A 23751-nucleotide genomic window follows, 5' to 3' on the forward strand; every position below is an offset into this window, starting at 1 on the left:
TTGTTGTGTACAAAAGGAAACAGATGAAAGATCTGCCTTCTGTCTGGAGATGTTCTAAGAGAATCATGTGGTTTTGTAAGCAGAGAGAGTAAAACAAGCTTTCTCTCAGAGAGAGACACAGAGATCACTTGTACATTGTTGCAGCCAGCAGAATTACCATATACAGCACAGAACAGGCCAGTTTGGCCCTACTAGTCCATGCCGGAGCAAATCCCCACCCTCCTAGTCCCACTGACCAGCACCTGGTCCATACCCCTCCAATCCTCTTGCCTCCATGTAATTATCCAGTCTTTCCTTAAATGTAAATAACGTCCTTGCTTCAACCACCTCTGCCGGAAGCTTATTCCACATCCCAACCACCCTTTGCGTGAAGAAATTTCCCCTCATGTTCCCCTTATAATTTTCCCCCTACAATCTCAAACCACGGCCTCTGGTTAGAATATCTCCCCACTCTTAATTGAAAAAGCCTATCCATGTTGACTCTCTCTGTCCCTTTTAAAATCTTGAACACCTCCATCAAATCTTCCCTCAATCTTCTACGCTCCAGAGAAAAAAGCCCCAGGCTGCTCAACCTTTCTCTGTAACTCAAACCCTGACATCCTGTCAACATTCTCGTGAACCTTCTCTGCACTCTCGCTATTTTGTTTATATCCTTCCTATAATTTGGTGACCAAAGCTGAAACTGGAACAGGACAAGCTGGCAAGCTTGTGGAAAGCCATTTTGGAAGACGGCCTGGTCAAAGCCCTTGTTGTTCATGTCTAATGTTTCACTTGGAATAAGAGAAACAAAAAGGAACTCTGTGATGACCTGAAAGAGGTTATCATCTGGAGAACCCTGAAGGGGCAAGATTCATCAGCAAGACACTGAAGTGAATGATTAAAAAGGAACAACAAATCTCTAAAAACTGACAAGAACCTTCCTAAGCAGTAACCATTTACCTTTCAAGCACCAAAGCCTGGTGAACTTTATAAATGTTAAATTCTGTGCACAGTTTAAGGATTGCCTGCAACCAGTGAACTTGGAAGAGTGAACTTGGACTGTGAACCAAAGAACTTCTCTGAACTTATTCACACACATTACATATATGTGTCCTTAGAATTAGAAGGGGGATAATTTAGGTCAGTTAAGTTAAAGTTGGATTCTGTTTTCATGTTTAAAAGATAATTAAAAGCAACTTTTGTTTAAGTAACCGTTTGTCTTGGTGAATATATATTGCTGCTGGGTCTTGTGGTCCTCTGGGCTCGCTATAGATGTGGTTTCTGATGGACACTCAGTTGAAGAAAACCAGGAAACCTATTTTATCCCATACCAAATATATCTTCAGGCATATCTCTCAAGCACAGGCAAAAGGTAACTTTAACTGTATTCCTTAAAATGTGAACTGCTATTTAATTTTACTTTCTATTTTTTTTTTAAGTTTCTAAAGTAAAGTGGCGACGTGGATCTGTTCCAAATCGCCTATCGTAGCAACAGGTCGATGGCAGATGCCATCTCACTGACTCTACCCAAAGCCCAGGAGCACCTGGAGAGCAAAGATGCATGCATTAGGATGCTCTTTATCAGCTACAATTCAGCATTTAACACCATCATTCCCTCAAAATTGATCAGCAGACTCCAAGACCTGAGACTCAACACCCCACTGTGTAATTGGATCCTGGATTTCCTCACCTCCAGACCACAATCAGTGAAGATTGCTATGAACATCTACTCCACAATCTCCATCAGTACCGGAGTACCATAGGGCTGCTCTACTCGCATGCACCTATGACTGTGTGGCTCAGAACCACAACACCATCTACAAATTCACTAACACTATCACAGTAGTGGGTTAAGAAAAAAAGGCAACAATTGAAAAGTTGGCTGAATGGTGCACCAACAGTAACCTCGCACTCAATGTCACCAAAACCAAGGAGATGATTATTGGTTTCAGGAAAGGAAAACTATAAGTGTATAATCCAGCGATCAATGGGGGGGGGTGAGCAAATTTAAGTTCTTGGGAGTCACCATCTTGGAGGATCTTTCTTAGACCCAGCAAACTAATGTCATTGTAAAGAAAGTACGTCAGCGTCTCTACTTCATCAGGAGTTTGGTATGACATCTGAAACCCTGGCAAATTTCTACAGATGTGTGGTGTAAAGTGTGCTGACTGCCTGCATCACGGTCCAGTATGGAGACAGCAATACCTGAGTGTAAAGTCCTGCAAAAGGTAGTGGACACAGCCCAGGACATCACAGGCAAAACCCTCCACACTGTCAAGAACATCCACAGGAAACGGTGCTGTCAAAGAGCAGCAGCATTGATGAAGGATCAACATCACCCAGCACATGCTCTGTTCTCGCTGCTACCATCAGGAAAGAGGTATCAGTACCATAGGACTCGCATCACCAGGTTCCCAAACAGCTGCTACCCCTGCTCCATCAGACACCTCAATAACAAACTCAATCAGGAACCTATTTAAGGACTCTTAGTTTTGCATTTCATTAATTTATTTTTCTCTGCATTGCACAGTTTGGTTATATTCCTTTATCTGTTTGCATGTGTACATTGAATACAATTTTTTGCACTACCTATTAAGTAGTAAATTCTGCTTACCTGCAGACAAAAGAATCTCAAGGTTGCATGTGATGTCTTGTATGTTTTCTAACAATAAATCTGAAATCTAAATCTAAAACTGTATTTTTGGTTCTTTTTTTAACATTCTATTTTGGTCATGTGAAATGTTGAAACCTTTTTGGAATAGAATTAAGGAACTTCTAGAAGCTTTATTTAAATTTTAAATTTCACCTGATTCTACAATATTTTTATTGGGTTATATTAAGAAATTGAATTTGGAATTAAAATTAGACAAGTGTCAAATTGCTTTTTTGAGATTGGCTTTAGCTGTGGCTAGAAAATGTTTGGCAATTACTTGGAAAAATTAGATTGATTTGAGTATTCAACGATGGCATTTGGAAATGATGTCTGGTGTCGCATTGGAAAAGATCACTTATAATTTACATCACAATTATTCTTTCTTTGTTAAAGTTTGGAGCCCATTTATGAGATATATGAGATTGAATTTGTAATAGTATTTTTCCCACAATTTTGATAGAGTTGCACTAAACCATGGCAATAATTGAAGGTTGTTATGTAAGTTGATCTCTTTCATTCTCTCTTTCTCTTTCTTTTAGGGTAGTTTAGAGGGGGGTTGGGAGGGATGGGGGGGTTATATGGGGTAAAATATTTTATACATATTTTTATTGTATGATTTATTATGATCAATCAATAAAATTTTCAAAACAAATACACACTCACCTCCAACTTGAAGAGGAGGCTGATGCAGTCTCTGTTGAAGGCCTTTCAAAGTACCTTGCATTTCTTGCTGAAACTCCTGTACAACCACTTCGAGAAGACCTGCTTCTTTTAAGCCACGCCAAAATGAGAATGTGTCATCTTCAGTATGAAAGAAAGTGATAACAGTAACAACAACATGAATAAATAAATTTAAGGAATCTAACAGTGACTTATCACAATCAAATTTGCATATTTTTTTAGGATCATCCATCTTCTTCAGTTCTGTCCATTGGTTGTGACCTGCTCATTCTCTTATACAATTGCTCCAAGAATGTTGAAAAATGACACAAATGTCAATTTTGTTCATTAGCCCTCAACATCAAACCTGTGCATTTTTACAATGGAGGCAGACAAGTTTACTATTAAGAGATAATGCACAATAGGTTGTGTTTGGGAATGGTAGAGATAGTGATAGAATTGGATGGACTAGCAGCAAAGAAGGATAGGAAGGGGTAAAAGAGGTATTTTAGTCTATGGTGGCCCCTAATATGTAGCTAATTTGTCAACTTGCAGATCTGCTGCAAGAATACCAAAAGGATACTTCATAATGCATGACATTAAAATATTTTACATTCTAGCTATATCCTAATTTATTGTTAAAAATATTACAAGAAGGCAATATTAGAAATGTTAAAGTCACACACTTGTAACATATAGGTTTACATTAAAACCAGGCCTTGTCTGGGTGAAGATGATGCTTAGACTATGGCTGAGTTTAAATGCTAATAAATATATAAATCACAAAATCATGGACGACCCCCATTACTTTGCATGCAGCATCTTTCATCGGGAAAAAGATATGAGAGTCAGAACCACTAGGTTCCTGCCATGGGCAGCAAGAATACTGAATGACTGCTAAAATTCTCCGTGACTGTACTATTTTCCTGCCACGGGCAGCAAGAATACTGAATAACTGCTAAAATTCTCCGTGACTGTACTATTTACTAAGCATATTTATTTTAATATATTTACCTATGTACTCTGTATATGGATCATTTATCTATCTATGTGTCATATCTGTATATGTGTTTTGCACTGCTCTGCACCCCTGGACCAGAGAACATTTTTCCCATCGGTTTGTATTGGGAGAATCGAATGACAAATAAACTTGAATATGCTGTTATTTTGAATGTTTTAAAAGCTCTGTACCTCCAATAGCAGAAATCCATTCACAATTGTCTTCACAATTCTCAATTCCAGATGTTGCAGGGGAACCATTAACTGAAAAAGTCATTAATCAGTCATGAATTAGGTAAATAAACAAAATAGCGTGGAAGTCACAGAATCATTCAAAGGAGTTTTTCTGTATGTTTTAGTTTCAGCTGTTCTGAACATCCCTCATCCCTCTTTTAAGAGTTCTTCCTTCTCATTTTGGAAGGTTTTAAATCTACTTGTATCTAAGGCACTGCAATCATCATTTTCTTATGTTGTTTAATAGGGAATTCCTAATGGACAGCATTTACTATGTGATGTTTTGAGTATCATACTTTAAATTATTTGTAAATTACATTAATTATGAGGGTCTTAAATACTTTAAATCAGACATGGGAGAGAAATAAAAGCCTTTTTAATATACTTTTAAATAAACTATTTGTGAGATGTTCTTCCTTCTTATTAGTATTTATATAGAAATATTGTGGCGATATCTTGAGGGCAGAAAGCCAGGAATGGAGATGTACTGCCTACAGCTTATCCTTTTGGAGCATAGATGCATTAGGCCATTTTCCATAGTTCCTTGAACCTTTTTGTGAGAAGACAAACCTGTTGCTACTGTACTGAGATACATCTCTAGATTGCAAAAGTGAAAGTCGTCTCATACTGTTGTATCCCAAGGTCAGTAATAGAAATTCATAAGTTAATGAGTTGTGTAACTTAATGTTCTGTAACAAGAGAGATGACGGACAATTTAGCCATGTGTAGAACGTGGATGTGGGAAAAAAATGTTTATAACTCTTCCCCAGCATGTTTACAAATATAAAGCCCCATTTAAAAAGACATAATGTGTGCCATGTGTGATTTCAATCCATCCCTGGTCCTCCATTACATCTGGCTCCTCGGCTTTGTGCTTGTCATTGTTGGTGTATCCAGCCCCTGCTTGTAGCCTGTCACTGGTCATGGCCGATTCCAGTTTAATGGCAGTGCTGGAGCACATAAGGAGCTCCAAAATTTGAGTGTAATCATCAGTGCAATGCAGAGCGACCAAACACAAGAAAAAGGCCACACCAAGTGAGATCCAGCCATTACAACTTGTGCTCTTCACTCTGTAGTGGAAAAATGCTCGAGTGGGTTTTGCTGATAGCTTCACGTTATCTCTTAACATTTGTACCAAATACCATTCTTTATTAACAATCTGATTTTGAACTGTAACGTTTACAGGTGGCAACCACATCATCCAAAGGTTCACTGTGCATTTATTCTATTAGATCACGCTGATTTCCAACAATATCAGATATGACCATGGTTCCCATATCTCTTTATGATGTTCACTTTTAAATATCTGTTCTCACTTCATCTTCCAAACACCCCTACAGATAATTTTCTAACATAATTTCCGAGAGTCTTTGGTCATAATGAACCAAAAACAATACGTAATTATGACAGGTTGACCTCCAATTAATAACTTAATGTTCATGTACTTTCAAAAAAGGTAGAAATATGCAACAAGAATATAATGAAAACAAAACATTGGAATTATTTATCACCATCTAGCCCAATAAATCATCTCTGTTTATTTGCTCATTGTTTTTTTTTGTAGACAGAAGTATTATATGTGCATATTAAGACACCACATGATGAATGACCAAGTAACCCGTAGCCCTTTTTCCACAGGCATCCCAGTTAATTGGTCATGCAGTGTCCAGGTTAAAGAAACTGTTTTTGCTGTTTCCACTGGGCCACTTTTAACCAGGACACAAACTCCTTTCCCACTGACCACAAGTCATCCCCATGGATAGGAGAGTCTACCTTCTATAATAGTCCAGGGATGCAACTTGTCCTTTTTCCACTGGTTTAATCGGCTGACCCCAAGGATGTGAGTAGGGGTCGAGGTCATCAATATTCAGCGTGATTTTAAGTCATTTGACGCTGGCGAACTGATTGTTTCCCTGTTCCACTGGACCCTTAACCAGTCAATTGGCCATCAATTCCTGGGACATGGTTCCAGTGGAAAAGGGGGTTGTTATTGCTGGTATCTGTTGAATAAATAGTGCTAACCAAGAACACCCTCAACTGTAAGTGTAATCACTGTGTCTTTTACAACCAACTCAGCAGGTATGAGGAAGTTTTGTTTTGGTATTTTATGTAATGTTAGCACTTTATAATCTTCAGTCCCAAAGCATCATTTAAACATATTTTCATTCAGAGTTAAGAATGCTAAATGACCCAAAGAAAATTACTTGTTTGTGGTGTTAGATCAGAAAAATGTTTCCAAGCTTATTAAGAAACACATTACCATCAGTTAAAGCGGGAGTCACTGGAATGTACTCTGTTGCTTGCTGACTGCTCAAAGCTGATCTGGCACTGGAAAGATCAATTTTTGTACTACGGCAAGTATTGGAACACACTTTACTATGTTGGAAGAAATCCATTTCCCCTGAATCCATGATTTTTCTTTAATGAAGCAAAAATAAATGTCACGAACAAGTTGTATCAAAAAAAGTAACATCAACTAGAAACAAATACGTCATCTCAGGTGACAATGTCTGCATTATGATGTATAGTACAACTCCGATTATCTGAAATCAGATTCTCCGAAATACTCATTTATCCCAATTTTTAAAAAAAATTTGGGATAAATGAGGATACCTGAAACAAATCTGAAATCTTCATTTATCCGGAGCTGAACTGATCTTACAACTTGAAAAAAATTCACACGACATGAATTTAGAACAAATATTGTCCTTGTTTCAGGTAACTCCCTCCCCTCTCACTTTCCATTTCTTCTTTACCTTCCCCTATTGACTTTTCTCTCCAACTCTCCTTCTCAATTGCGTGCCACTGTCTCCCAGCCACAAGCAGTCGGAAGAATCCCTCATCCCGGTATCATCAAGGAACGCCCTCCCAGGCAAGAGCGAGACCTCTGGCTCAGTGGTGTTCCCTCCCCTTTCCTCCCATCTCCTTCCCTCCCTCCTTGACACTGCGGAGTTCCCAATGTCGACCTCGAACTCTACCCTCAGCCTACTACCACACACTTGGCCTAGGGAAGGATTTGGAGTCGGGACTCAGGCATTGCCACTGGGAGCTCCGGTGACTGGGGAGACAGGAACCTGCTGACTCGCCAGTAAGTATTCCACCGGCCCAGGAGATTGATGATCGGCGGTTGGAGATCTTGGTGATCAGAGGCAGCGGTGGGGACGTGTTGGGGATTGGTGGAAGTTTTTTAAAAAGTGAGAACTAAACATTATTTTAATGCTTAAAAAGCCTTCCCTTGTGGTTTGTCATTTAAACATTGATACAGATGATTTGCTGTTGCTACTGGACTGTTTAAAAAAAAACATTTATCCGACATAGGCCCAGTCCTGACCATTTTGGATAATCAGAGTTGGAATGTACTACAACCATTCGCTACACTAGCTTGCAAGATGTTAGACACATCGGACCAGGCCATTATTACAGCATTGATTCCCATTGGTAGAGGGCTTCATTCTTTTTTGGAGATGTGATACCCATGTTATTTATCAACCCATTCAAGCTTTGTCACATGCAAGGTTGAGACACTGACAAAGGAAACACAAATGCAACAATCTGCACTTTTGGTCTTAAAGAGATTAAGAGTAATTAGATGCAACCTGATAGTATTCTATCATGATGTTCCTCACTTCAGTGAAGAAGGTGTAGAAATAAGATGGATTTGATTTGTCCAGTTTTTATGTGGACAGGACGTAACTGGCAGTTTTTCCATAATAAGTATACAATGAGTCAATCCATCATATTTTAATTCATTCAGTTCTGCACTTGGGCAGGTTCTTAATCAAAGCTCACACCTTTCTTACCCTACTTCTAAAGGTCAAGAAACAGTTCCTTTCTCTCAGGATTTTGACCTTTAGGAATCCTTATTCTAAATCATTTGTCAGAAAGATCAAAGAACACCACCACTCCATTTTTATTGGCAGTTGGTGAGAATCTGTCACCTGCAACCAATGGTCACAAATTTCTATGCTGGACAAAAACAGTAGTCAGAGCCAAGGCTCCAATTATAAAATAACAAGGTTAACCGAGATGGGTCAAACCCAATCCTTTAAACATGAAACAGAAATAATATCCTTGGACCAGTGTTTTGCTATATTTACACTGAATCTGTAGAGAATCGAGTTCAATCTCTTCTTTGTTCGACTCAGTGGATTGCCAAATGTTGATTCGACTATGTGAATTATTGTATATGAAATGCAAATTAATCAAAATTTCTGTCTCAAACAGAAACTATTGAGACAAACACAAAATATGGTTTCCTCTATCTGAACCAATAGTTTATTCAAGGTACTAAATGAATTTGTATTTCTGCTAAAGAGCACTTAGTAGAAGTGATGGAAGATTGTATTTTGGGATGGAGACCTGTGACCAGTGGTGTTCCACAGGGATTGGTGTTGAAACCCCTATTCTTCATTTTACATATAAATGACTTGGATGAAAAAAGGAGGTGGATGAGTTAGTAAGTTTGCACATGATTGGTAGAGTTGTGGACAGTGTAGTGTTATCAAAGAATATAACAGGGTATAGATCAGTTAACAGATAATGGCAGATGGAGTTTAAACTGAATACAAAAGGCATTGTACTTTGGCAGGTCAAATGAAAGGAGAATACATGGCAGGGGTCTTAAAAATATTGATATGCAGAGGGATATTTGGGTCCAGGTCCATTGAAAGTGGCCAAGCAAATTGATAGTTCATTGCTCGGAGTCTACTTAACAATTGACCTATCCTGGACACACAACGTCACCTCACTTGTCCGGTAGGCGCAACAGCGACTGCACTTCCTGAGAAGACTGAGGCAGGCAAGGCTACCGGCCACCACCCTGTCAACTTTCTACAGAAGCTCTATCGAACGCGTCCTGGCCAGCTGCATCACAGTACAATTGCTGTAGAGAAATTAATCGGAGGTCAATCCACAGGACTATAAGAGCAGCAAAGAGGATCACCCCCTCCCCTCCACCCCTCATCAACATGATCTACTGGGATCATTGACTGATGAGGGTGCGCGAAATCACTGAGAGGCATTCCACAGGGGTCAGTGATGGAGTCAATTCTTTTTATGTTGTACATTAATTATTTGGATTATGGAATGAATGCTTTGAGGTCCATTTTGCAGATGAATCAAAGGTAGATGGTAGAACAGGCAGTGTAGAGGAACCTTGGAGGCTGCAGAAGGATTTAGACTGATTAGGAGAATGGGGAGAGAAGTGGCAAATGAAATATAATGTCAGAAAGTGTGCAGTCATGCACTTTGGTATAATAAAATAAACAGGCAGACTATTTTTTAAATGATGAGGAAACTGAAAATTCCAAGATGAAAAGAAACCTAGTGCAGGAGAGCCTGAAGGTAAACTTGAATGTTGAGACCGTGGTGAAGAGGAATAGAATTTTAGAGCAGGGATGTGATGTTGATGCATTATAAGGCAAGGGTGAGACCTCTCTTTGAGTATTGTGAGTACATTTGGGCTCCTCATTTAAGAAAAGATGTGTTGACATTGGAGAGGATTCACTGGGATGACTCTGCAAATGAAAGTGTTATCATATGAAGAGCGTTTGACAGCTCTTGGACCCTATGTATTGATGTTTAGGATAATGAGAGGGGGATCTTTCAAATGTTGAAAGGCATGGACAGAGTAGATGTAGAAAGGTTGAGGGAGAGTCTTGGGCAAGAGGGCAGTCTTCAGGATTGAAGGGCATCTGCTTAGAACAGAAATGCATCGGAATTTTTGCAAGAGGCTAGAAGTTAAAAAAAAAAGATAAAGGTTCCATTATTGTCATGTAATGTTACATGAAATTCTTTAACTTTGTCTACCATAAGGAAGACAGAGAGTCACCATTTTGTCCAGCATCCCTCATAGGGGGGAGGCCCCAGCAAGGAACAAACTCGTGACCCTTGGTTTACAAGACTAGTGCTCTAACCTCTGAGTTATTGGAACCTTGGTGGTAAATCTGTGGAATTTGTTGCCACCGGCAATTGTGGTGGCCAGGTCATTGCATGTATTTAAGACAGATTGATTGGTTCTTCATTAAATCTATACATACAGCACAGTAACAGGCCCTTCTGGCCCACGACCCCACGCCTCCCAATTAGGCATAGTTCACCAACAACCCCTACACGTTTTTGGAAGGTGGGAGGAAACCGAAGCACCCAGAGGAAACCCATGCAATATGGGAAAAACGCACAAATCCCTTACAAACAGCGCAAGATCGAACCCAGGTCGCTAGCATTGTAACAGCATTGCACTAACTGCCGCCCCAGGGCATCAAAGGTTATGGGGAGAATGCCGGGCAGTGGGGCTGAGTTGGAAAATTGTTCAGCTCATGATTAAATGGTGGGGTAGACTCGATGGGCTGAATAGCCTATTTATGCTCCTATGGTTTTTTTTGAATATATGTACTGTATATGTATTACTTGTTTGCATGTATAGTTGTGTGCTTGCATGTTTTTGTACCGAGGACTGGAGAACGTTGGGTTGTACTTGTACAACAGGATGATAATAAACTTGAACTTGAGTGGCCTATTCAACATACAATTAAATTAGTCATGTTACAGCTATATAAAACTTTGGTTAAGTGGTGTTTAGAATATTGTGTGCTGTTCTGGTTGCTCCATTACATGAGGCATGTAGATGCTTTGGAAAGGTTTAACAGGTTTAGAGGGTTCATGCAAGTTCTTCTGAGACATGCCAACAACTTTACTGCTCAATTGGCTCAAGATTAATCATAATATGGAAGAATACAAGACATTCAGGCAATTTTGTTGCACAGTATTTCTCTTCAAAACTTTCTTATGAAGTTTTATCAGTGCTCACAATATGCAATTCACTGAAGGTTCATTGCTCTCACTCTAAATATGTTACCATGGGATGACATATTCATTTTTCTCTCGTATTCATTTCTCAAGAAAAACTTCTGAAAAAAAAACCTGCTGCCTGAGTAAAGATTTAACTTGTGCACATTAGATATGTTCTGTTAAAAAAAAACTAGAAGGTCCATCCATCTTTGTTCAGATGCAACAGATCTGAGTTGGGGTTGACGTCACCAAATCTCCTAAGTTTTGGCATCAATTACTTCATTTCCCTCAGAAGAATATCTAATTTTTTTGAGTGATTATTTGCTTATTCTTATTTGTATTTTTAAAATTAGAAAAATAATGCAATTCAAAATTTATATGAGAATAGTAACAATTTATTTCAAACCTCAGCATCACACCGTTCAAACGAATAGCTCTTTTCCAGTCTTTCAATGTTGATTTTCCAGCTAGATTCACAAATTCCTTTGGGCTTATAAGATGATTGTCAAACTATAAAAAAGAGAAACATGATAAATAATAACTATTTTCTTACAACAGTTGGCATTAACAAGAGTCAAATGGACTCCTTTTGCGTTTTAACATTCTATGAATTCATAAATGTAATGGGCCTACCCAAAGCCAAAATTCTTTTTTTTGCTCATCAGTATACAATGCTTTGTTATCTTGCCCTCCCAGAATGTTTGACCCGTTTATATAGATGTGTCCATTGCTACAAATATTTGAAGGAAATCAAAAGAATTTTCAACATTGAGAAAATTCTAACTGAAAGATAGCCTGCTCAGATCTTCACCAATGCCCAGAGTGAAAAATAGAATGTGAAGATGCTCAGCTGATATAGAACTTTATAGCACTGTTGAGGCCCTTCAACCCACAATGTTGTGCAGACCTATTAAACCTACTCAACAAATGAAATCATCCCTACTCACACATATAACCCACTATTTTTCATGCATCCAGGTCCCCATTTAAGAGTCTTTTAAATGTCCCAATTGCAACAGACTCCACCACCAACCCTGGTAATGCATTCCAGGCATCCAACACTCTCTGAACAAAAACTTTACCCTTGTTGTCTTCCTTAAACTTTCCTCCCCTCACCTTGTAAAGATTTCCCCTGGTGTTTGCTAGTTTTGCCCCAGGAAAAGGTGCTGGCTGTCCATCCTATCCTTTCTTATAATCTTGTAGACCTCTATTAATTCACCTCAACCTCCACAAGAGAAAAGCCTTAGCTCTGAAAAACCTTGCCTCATAAGACATTTCCAATCCAGGTAACGTCCTGGTAAATTTTCCCTGCAATATCTCCATAGCTTCCACTTCCTTCCTGTAATGAAGCAACCAGAAAATAACAGAATATGCCGAGTGTCTAACCTGAGTTTTATAGAGCTGCAACATTACTTCACGATTCTTGAACCCAATCTCCTGACTAATGAAGACAAGCATGCCATAAGTCTTCTTAACTACCCTATCAACCTGTGCGGCAACATTAAGAGCAATGGATTTGAATCCCAAGCTTCCTCTGTTTTTCCACACTGTTAAAAATCCTGACATTAACAATGTACGCTGTCTTCAAATTTAACCTTCCAAAATACATCACTTCCCGCTTATCCAGTTTGAACCCATCTGCCACCTTTCTACCCAACTCTGCATCCTGTCTATATCATGTTGCAACCTTTGACAACCTTATACACTATCTACACACCTCAAACTTTCGAGTCATTTGCAAACTTACTGACCCATCTCTCTACTTCTTCATCCAGGTCAATAATAAAAATCAAAAGAGCAAGTTCCCAGAATAGATCCCTGCAGAACTCTACTCGTTATTGTCCAGGCTGAATATGTTCCGTCTACTCCTACCCTCTGTTTTCTGTAGGCAAGCAAATTCTGAATCCTCACAGCCAAGTTTCCATGGATCCCATGTCACCTACTTTCTGAATGAGTCTATCAAAGGGGGCCTTTTCAAGTGCCTTACTAAAATCCATATACAGCACATCTACAGCCCTACCTTCATCAATTTCTTTTGTTACTACAGGTACACGATCCTTTATCCGAACTTCTAAAATCCAGAAAGCTCCAAAATCCGGTAAGTGGGGAGAGAGGCGGCTGGCACTTGGGGGAACCTGGCAGCCGAGGGACCGGCGCTTGGGGGAGGCGGCCGAGGGACCCGTGGATAGGGGAAGTGACTGGAAGGGGGTGTGGGGGTGGATACGGCAGCACAATTCAGGTGGGCTTTCCAAAATCCGGAAAAATCCAAAATTCAGAACACACTGTCCCCCAAGGGTCCCGGATAAAGGATCGTGTACCTGAACCTCAAAAAATTAAATTAGGCTCGTGTGGCACCATCTAGTCAGATGTGCTGACTATCCAAGACTATTTCTTGGAATGCTTGTAAATCCTGTCCCGGAGAATCCTCTCCAATAGTTTGTTCACCACTGACACAACACTCGCAGGTCTATAATTCTCGGGATTTTCCCTATTACTTTTTTTTTTAAAACAAATGAACGATATTTGCCATTCTTAAATCCTCTGGTACCTCCCCCGTGGTCAATGAGGACACAAAGATTATTGCCAACCACCCCCCCCCCCCCCGCCCCCAGCAATCTCTTCCTATAGTAACCTGGAATATATCTCATCTGGTCCCAAAGACTTTTCAATCTAATTTTTAAAGATCAAGCATTTCCTCTTTCTTAAACTCAACATACTCCAGCACACAAGTTTAATATCTTCTCATAATATTTTTACTCCTAAACTGTGGGAATCAAGGAGGATATTGTGAACTCAGGATTCATTCCATGGGACATGTATTTGCCAATTTAACCATATAACCATATAACTGTTTACAGCACAGAAACAGGCCATGTCGGCCCTTCAGGTCCGTATCAGCCAGTTTTTCTATGGTTTATTTGAAAGACGTAGTTTTCTTCCTTTACATGCATACTTCTGCATAAAAGCCCAGGTTTTACACAAAGAGATGCTGAGTACAGACTACTCACCTGCACACATTTTATGTTGATACCAGGACAAACAAACTTCTTCCAGATAAGGTTAGCTTTACTTTCTCCACATGTTATAGGATATATAATCTCTGGTTCCATATTATCTCCCCCATCTGCAATTTTCACCTCTACAAATGGAAAAAAAATTAAATAATCATATTGTATTAATCTATTGAAAATGTATTGCAAAGTGGAGAATACAAGTCACTTCAGGTTAGGAATTTGATTCAGCTCTCACATCCTCTTCATTGGCCAATATATTGATTTTTATTGGTCAGATGATATCCAGATTGGCCCACATCTCCAGCTCAAATGACCAAACAACACTGTAGCTCTATATTGCAATCTGCATTTAAATCAGATGTATGAAAATGCATGGTAATACATATTTGGTAAGCAGAAGTCTTGATTTTATGGAGTAGAAATACATTCTGGATTTGGTGAACTGAGCATGGGAACAGAATTCAATGGAACTAAATATTTAATAGTGTCTTGAATTAGAAATATGGCATCTTGGTTTTCCTACAAAGCTAAAATGTTAAAAATAGATATTTAGGCCAATTAGTGTGCAATATTTCTGTGGCATATTTGTTGAACATTTGCACAAATATGGAAATAATTTTAAATTAAAAAAAAGATTTTCAAGATTTGTTGTTGACAAGAAAATCCAAATAATGGGTTTAAAAACTTGGAATTTTGGTAACTTAATGTGTTGAGAGGTAATGAAATTATTGTGACAAATAAGCAAGAGTCACATTAACGATCACATTTTAAGAGAGAGATTAATATCTCATGTTTTGTGGTAAATCTTAACAATTCCCTGACCAACAGCACTGGTTGTAAGATTTTTGATAAAGTGAAATAAATACACAAGAACACTAAAATCACAAAACAAAATCCACCAAAATACGGTGCTCACCATTTGCACCAAAGGCATTAACTTAAAAATACTTTGATTCAATGATACTAAATTTTAAAGCAAAATAATTATAATTAGAACAGTTTTTGAACAGCTGTTGTTATAGGTTATACAGATTCACAAACTACTTACACCAGAGGAACATAATTGAGACACGGCTCCATTTAAAGGATGGCTGTGGAAACCAGGTCTTCAGTGTTTAATCCCCTAATTTATGGGGTTTTTTTTAACCCCAATCTTAAATTTCCCTAGAGCCTTAACTATATTCAGCCTCTAAGTATTTATACCCTTTGAGAGTACAAATTTCTAAATAATGACAAGTGAATATTTACAATAATAAAATTTCTCCTCATCTTCACTGATAAGTTTCTTATCCTTTAAACAATATCCTCAATGTTAACCCAAGCTCTTGGGCCTACAGTCAGAAGAGATGCACTTTTGGTACATACCCTATCAAACACACTTAGAATTATATGTTTCAATTAAAATGCCTCTCATTAGTCTAAACTGCAGATAATCCAGATTGTGTCTTAAACACAATATCCCAAGTCTGGTCTTCCCAAAGCCACATACAAATGCAGCAATACTTTTTTTTAATTCTTGTACTCCAACTCACCTAAAGGCCAACACAACATTTCCTTTCCCAATTGTTGTTTCACTTGCATATTAGCTTTCTTCGCTCTACCTACAGAGAAGCCATTATTTATTATTTTCTCACAATTCTAAAATATCTCAGCTCAATTTTCCAATCAAATAGCCTCACTTTTTGCCATGTTATACAATATAATTTTGCTCCATCTTCCTTGCACTTTGTTTTACCATTTAGTCTATAATGATATCACACTTGGTTTCTTTGCCATATTCAATAAAAAGATTTTAAGTAGCTGAGGATTTAACACAGGTCTTGCCGGTTTCCTAATATTAAGGACCTGCCAATAAGAAAATGACTCACCATAAACATCAAATCTCCATACACCTCCATCCCATACTGAAGGTCTCAAAGCTCTTAATTTCTTTCTCAACAACAGACCCAACCAGTCCCCTCCACCACCACCCTCCACCTGGCAGAACCTATTGTTAAGTCAATAACTTCTTCTTTGACTCAACCCACTTTCTCCAAGTCAAAGAGGTAGCCACAGGTACCATCATGGGTCCCAACTATGCCTGCCTTTTTGTTGACTATGTGGAGCAATCCTACAAGCTAACACAGGCAAAACTCCTCAACTCTTCTTCCACTACATTAGCAACTATATTGGTGGTGCCTCATGCTTTATCCACTTTGCTGCTAATTTTCACCCCAACCTCAAATTCACTTGGTCCATCTCAGGAGACAAACTCTTAACAGACATTTTCTACAAACCCACCAATTAGCACAATTATTTCAATTACACCTGTTCATACCCTGTCTCCTGTAAGGATTCTCTTTGTTTCTCTCAATTCCTCCATCTCATCTGCTTGCAGGATGAGGTTTTCCATGCCAGATCATCAGAGATGTCCTCCTTCTTCAAAAAAAAAAAATGTGGCTTCTCTTCTACCACCATCTACTCAGCCCTTACCCAGATCTCCTCCATTTCTTGCATATGTGCCCTGGCCCCCTCTGCCCCAAGTTGTATCAAGGACAGGATTCCCCTTATCCTAATCAACATATTATCCTCTGCAATTTTTCCCAACTAAAACAAGATCCCACCACCAAACACAACTTTCCCTCCACTCTCTGCAGGGACCACTCCCTCTGAGACTCCCTCATCCACACATCCCTTCCCACTAATGACCCCCTTGGTTTTAGCCTTGTGTCCACAATAAGTGCCACACTTGTGCCCACACCTCCTCCCTCACTACTATTCAGGGCCCCAAACAGCCCTTCCAAGTGAAGTAAGACTCCACTTGTGAATCTGTGGGAGTCAGCTACTGTATCCATTGCTCCTGTTGTGGCCTTCCCTACATCAGAGAGACTGGATGAGACTGGAATATCTCTTCACTGACCACCTTCATTCTGTATGATATCCCAGTGAGAATGCAAGTTTTTAATATAATGACTGGAAGGCAAAAGATGTCTGCAATCCATTCTTTCTTGTAATCAGCTGGATCGATAAGAACCTCCTTATTTGGTAAGATAGTAAAAGATTATTGACCTTTGGGTAAGGGGCACAACCCTGATTAACAATCCCAACAGAATACTAAGGAATATGTATTTATATGTAGCAATCCATTCGAATTTTCTAGAACCATGAGTCTGAAAGTATAAAAATAGATGATTTGTAAGCCACCCATATCAGACTGTGTTGATAGCAAGACAAACTGTAAAAGAGTTCTCAAACTTTACAATGTGATTAAAAATCTATTGTGCAGCTGTATTCAATGTTTGTTTTCAAACAACCAAAGCTCCACTTTAACACCAGTGGCCAACCATTTCAATTCCACACCACACTCCCATGCCAACACGTCTGCCTCATGCACTGCCAAATCAAGGCCACCCATAAATTGGAGGAGCAACACCTAATATTTCATCTGTGCTCTCTCTAACCCAACGGTTCTCATCCTTTTTTCTTTCCACTCACATACCATTTTAAGTATTCCCTCTACCATAGGTGCTCTATGATTAGTAAGGGATTGCTTAAGGTGGTATGTGGGTGGAAAGAAAAAGTTTGAGAACCACTGCTCTAATCAGACGCATTAACATTGACTTTTCCAGTTTCTGCTAGACCACTCCCTGTTCTCCCTCTGTCTCCTCCAGCCTCTGAATTCAGAGAGCTATTCTCTCCTCCTCTATCACTTCTCAGCTTTCTTCTCTAGTGTCCTCCCAACCATGCGGTTAATAGAGCGGTTAGAGCAATGCTGTTACAGTGCCAGTGATCGAGATCAGGGTTTGAATCCTATGCTGTCTGTAAGGACTTTGCACATTCTCCCTGTGTTTGCACGTGTTTCCTCTGCATGCTCCAGTTTCCTCCCACCATTCAAAACGTACCGGGGCTGTAGGACAATTGGATGTAATTGGGTGGCATAGGCCCTTGGGCCGAAACAGCCTGTTACCATGCTGTATGTCTACATTTCAAAATATCCACCAGTTCAGTGGGCCTCTCCTCCTCCCCCTACCTTTCTCCCCATCATTTTATTCAAAGTGCCTGCCCACTTTTTGCTTATACTTTGATGAAGGGCTCAGGCTCAAAACTTTTGTAATACATCTTTGCTACCGAAAGAATGCTGTTTGACTTCCTGAGTTTCTCCAGCCTTGCTGTGTTAACGACAATCACAGTGTCTGCAGATTTTCTTGTTTAACTCTACTGACTCACCAATCTTTGCTCTTTTTCCATCTTTTAACAAATGCTTTATCCATATCCATTATGTCCTCAACATCATGATCTCTTATTTTACGTAAAAGGTGTTTTTATGGCAGCTTTTGAATTTGCTAAAAATCCAATTATTCTATTTCTATTTCCATTGGTTCTCTCATCAACACTAGTTACATCCTTCAGATTTTACATTTTCCAAATGCCCTGCAACCATAATCTGGAGCTGAATTGTGTTACCTATCCAAAAGCCACACCTATATTTGAGGTTCGAAATAAATTCTGACCACTTCAATCATCCCAACTGGCAGTGGATCCCAATGCCCTTACCCCATATGAATTTAAAAGCAATTCAAGTAGATTCAAAGTAATAAGAAGTTACATTAAATGTACTGAAAATATCCAACAAAAATAGTTAAAACTTAAACAAAAGGTTAAATATAGACAAGTAAACAACTCATTTAGATTTTAAAATCAAGATCTGAAATGGCTTTCAAATGAATGGGGTCATACCATCTCTGCATAAAGTTGGGAAGCCCCATGCAAGGTGGCTTTTGTTTGTTCTCTGTCCCTTCTCCCCAACAGAACTCAGCACCAACTTCTGCATGTAATAGGCAACAATTCAATTTAAAAAAAAAACAGCTGATATGTGACAACTACTCGTGAAATAGCCAGCCATTTCAGCCCAAAGAATTCCTTTGTTTTTCCCACATCAGTTGGTTGCAGGTTGACTGGTCTGTCCCTAATTTTCTTTCCCTACTTGCTATTCAAAGTGGTACATTCACTATTTTCCAATCCACCAGAATGGTTCCGGAATCTTGGGAATTTCAGAAGATCACTATTAACCTACCTGCCACCTTCCCAGATCATCACAGTGTGTTTATTTTAGTCCCATTGAATAATCAAGTACGTTGTCTCAACCTGTACTAATTATTTTAATTCCTTGCTCTGCATTCCCAGTATTATTGTGGCTTTTGTACAAACCAGCTACATTATAAGACTAACTAGAGTTGATGCTTCATTTCACCCCCCATTCTGTTTTAATCTTTCATTCAAATAGACTCGTCAAAAATATGCAATTTTTAAAATGCTTGTCACTTTTCTCCCTTTACACCTTTTAACGGTTTCACAAACTAACTGGTTAATTTTTCCCTCATACTTATATAACAAATCTCATTTAAATTTATGACTCAAGTTTTCAACAAATATGCTTTCATAGAAGTCTTCTCCCTTGTGGACCTGTAAGATTATTAATTTAACCTGCATCATTACATTAAAAATATGTAAAATATACTGCTCTCTGTTTGGCTCATGACATATTGCATTTTCCCAACTATTTTTGGCCATTTGATTTGTCCCATCTTTATGAAGTTTGCAAGATACTTATGAATTGTGTAAAGGCAGACCAGACTTACTATGCGCCAATTCTCAAAGAAATACTTTCTCTCGTAGAGATTGGTAGCTAGTGATATCTCTGGGTACTGTTCTTAAACCGATTACTGAAAAAAAGAGATATCACACCTTAGGGATTATATTGGGAGAAAAAGCTGCTTAATAGACTTTTACACACATGATCATAAATCTCATAGTATGGTCTTGAAAGCTATAAAACCATAAAAAGTGGCCTTTTAATTACACAACACCATGCAAGAATGATTATGTTAGCTCAAAAAATATTGTATGTGCACAAAAAATCAGATCATTAGGGTTATACTTATAATTCTTGACCAATAGCTATTTGAACTGATATTAACTGCAATTCAATTAGTGGTTTTTTTTCTTTTCAATATTCATTAGCAATTAAAAGTAATATCAGAACCACATATCTGCACATTGTATATCCGATTTGAATTGAAAGAATACTGGTATTACCACTGGGTAAAATTGGAATATCTCTTCCTGTCTTAACATACAACATAACATATAATAACATAACAATTACAGCACGGAAACAGGCCATTAGGCCCTTCTAGTCCGCACCGAACCAAACACCCCTCTCTAGTCCCACCTCCCTGCACAATGCCCATAACCCTCCATCTTCTTCTCATCCATAGACCTGTCCAACCTTTTCTTAAATAGTACAATCGACTCCGCCGCCACTATTTCTCTTATAAATAAAAGTGCAACAATAACGCTTGTGCTTATTTTGTTGTTCTCTTATTAGCTCTTCCTTATCAACTGAAATAATCTTTTACAAATAGTGTTTATTTATCAGAGAAAAATTTCCATGTATCTTTCTGTCCCTGGCTCCCATCTTTTATTTTGTTAGTGAAAGCAGTCTTTAAACGAACAAAAACCATTCCTTTCAGTCAAGCGAACTGTAAAACAATGCAGATATATGTATAATTGCAACATTAACAATTTAAGGAATTAAACAGGAAAGATACAACTCGCAATTGCAGCTTAAAGTAGCTTCAACAAATGTGCCACGGTTTTATTATACGGAGAAAATAATTCCTTGGAAAAATGCAAAGGCACTAATAGCAATGAAATGAACTCTCAAGTTCAGGAATGGTCAACCTTTTCATTTAAACAGGCCATTTTGGTCCACGAGTAGGTTAATTGGGCGGGACGGACTTGTGAGTCGAAATGGCCTGTTACCGTACTGTATGTCTAAATTTAAAAATTAAAAGTTGCCCACCCCTGCTTCTAGTTAATACAAAAGATTCCAAGTTTCATAAAAAATTCCACTGGTACATGATTACTAATTAGGTGAATCTGCTTTCTAAATTTACACCTCAGAGAGAAATGGTTATTTAATGTTTGTTGTATGTTTCCTATATACAATACAAATATTGAGCTGGAAGCATAATCCACTCAGCATGACTGAATCTACAGGTAATAGATTCAAAAATATTTTTGATTAGCAGCCTTCCCAAATTATAAATTATGTTCAATGTTTTGAAGTTTCTTTTTATTTTCATAGAGAAACTGTTAAGGAGCAAATTCCTTGTTACCATCACAGTTCTATTTTCAGAGAACCATTTCCAATTACAAGTATAAAGGATTAATATAATAACTAACATAGTTTACCATCTGAATGTAGTCGCTGCACTTACCAATAATATCACCTTTCTGAATAAGTGTGGAGGAAGATGAATAGGTTCCAGGGGTGTTGACAGAGTCCATACTATCTTCACTTAATCCTCCACTGATTAGTCAGAAATAAAAAGGAATTTTGCACATATGAGTTTAATGTCACCAGCTCAAGTTTACTATCATGTATATAAAGGACATGCATATCTACAGTTAGCTGTACTTAATTAGCTCAGAATTCCAATGTCATATGTTTCACTCAAATACACTTTTTAAAAGCACTTAGTTCATTGATATTCAATTGATCAGCCTGTAAATATTTTGCCTTTAAACCAATGTAATTACATCACAGTAGGATGTGGGTGCATGAGAATGCTACATTCCTCTCCAAATCAGACAATTCTGTTTACTTCGCACTCCTTCAATGACACTTCATCGAACCTTGCAACTTTCCCGCTCGTTAATATATTTCCCTATTTCTATGTGGACAAGAAAAGCTTTAAAGAATGCAGTTATCCCTTTCAGGGCAGTTTGTAAAATGCCTGGTCATTAAATGCTGGCCATCTCTAGAGATATGCACACCCGTAAAGAAATTCAAAATTACTCAAAATTCTGATGTGATGTTGTCCTTTCTGAAAGGTTTGGGAGCTCTCCACTGTCATTTAATTTCAAATATTCTGTCCCCACATCTTAACTACTTCTCATTTTCAGAGATGGTCATAAATCTTTGAGGAAAACTATTTCCCTGGCCCAGTTGTGAGTGGTAAAAGCAGGTTCGACACCAGAACAAGTGTTGGGGGGAGGGGGGGCATTAGGGTAACTGAGGCAGGGAGGTGCTGGATGTTGGTGCCTACCTGCCAATGAACATTATGGTCCTCTTTCGCTCTGACGAAGCAGACAAGACCACTGCTTTTATTGCGTGGAGACACTGCCGGGGGGCGGGTGGAGAGTCGCTAGCGTGTGTCAAGATGTACACTAATGACGCTTGACACATGCGGGTCTGACAGAGAGTGATGGCCACAGGCATAAGGGGGACACAGCACCTCACTTGGGGGGCAATACCTGCGGGTGCACCCCATTGGCGCCGAAACTGGGTAAAAGTTAAGCTTCTCCTGTGAATGTAGGCTATTTAAATTAATGGAAGCAGACTTCCATCAAAAAAAAACTCAGGCAAACTTGCTTTCTGAGCTGCACACACAGGCAAGTGTGCTCACTGGCATCATAGCTTTGCTCTAGTATATAACAAATAAACAGTCGTTTTAGTTAGCTTAATATGCTGCTCAGCTTGATGCGACTGTGATTAGACAAATTGAATGCTGCAGATATCTTTAATCGTTAATAAACTGAGAAATAAACAATGTATATAGCAATCCATCCAAATGTCCTGTGTTTGCAAAGAACATACTGAGCATTAATATCATTAAAATTATTAATTATACAATTGGACTTATGTATTTCTACAAGATTTTAGTATAACACTGGTGGGAATAATCTGCAAAACAAACAGTGTGCATATGCAATTTGGCAACAGTGTACTTCATCATGACTCAAAACAGCTGAATGCATGATAAAGCTCCTAGTATCAGTGTAATATTCTTGCTATTTCCTCTTACAATCCTTCTGAACATTACATATATATATTTTTAAAAATTACACCACGAGAACAACATCCAGCAAAATGTGATACTGCATCGCCAGCAACTTGTACATCAACGCAAGGAAGAAAATCAGGACTGCAGGACCTGCCGAGTTCCTCCACCAGGTTGCTTTTTGCCCAGATTCCAGTACAGTCTCTTTCATCTCAAAAGCAGAATTATGATTTGACTGCACGTTATTGTTTTTTCTTCTCCCAAAGAAGAGTGTGGTGAAAGAGTTGTTGTCTCAAGAGTGTGCAATGCACAAATGGGCTGGAAAACCTTAACAGGTAACACAACATCCATTGAAAGTAAAGGGTAGCCAACCTTTCGGGTCTGAGCCCTTCGTCGGGAATGAAAAAAAACAGGCAGTTGCTTGAATAAAAAGGTGGGGGGAGGTGGGCGAGGAGAGGCGAGAAGGGAAGGAGGGGAAGGGGAGGACCACAGGCTAACAGGTAAGGGGTGGATAGAGATGGGAGGATAGAATAAATAAGTGATGGGGAGAGGGCAGTGAGTAGCTCTCTGATAGAAGGAAGGGGTGGGGAGCTGA

At 38.8% G+C, this 23751-nt stretch overlaps 1 protein-coding gene across 7 annotated transcripts in view; it reads right to left on the minus strand.

Annotated features, from left to right (window-relative positions):
* Positions 1-23751, minus strand: part of gmeb2 (glucocorticoid modulatory element binding protein 2) — a 54630-nt gene that overhangs the window by 11507 nt on the left and 19372 nt on the right. For all 7 annotated transcript variants that reach the window (XM_069883704.1, XM_069883706.1, XM_069883705.1 and 4 more), the window contains 6 exons: positions 21591-21682; positions 14323-14453; positions 11721-11824; positions 6786-6943; positions 4484-4555; positions 3296-3433 (listed from right to left, as the gene is read on the minus strand). In XM_069883704.1, coding sequence (XP_069739805.1) covers positions 3296-3433; positions 4484-4555; positions 6786-6943; positions 11721-11824; positions 14323-14453; positions 21591-21682 — 695 coding nt within the window. The remainder of the gene's footprint in view (positions 1-3295; positions 3434-4483; positions 4556-6785; positions 6944-11720; positions 11825-14322; positions 14454-21590; positions 21683-23751) is intronic.

The sequence above is a fragment of the Narcine bancroftii genome, chromosome 6 (genome assembly GCF_036971445.1).
Source record: "Narcine bancroftii isolate sNarBan1 chromosome 6, sNarBan1.hap1, whole genome shotgun sequence".
Taxonomy (NCBI): Eukaryota; Metazoa; Chordata; class Chondrichthyes; order Torpediniformes; family Narcinidae; genus Narcine; species Narcine bancroftii.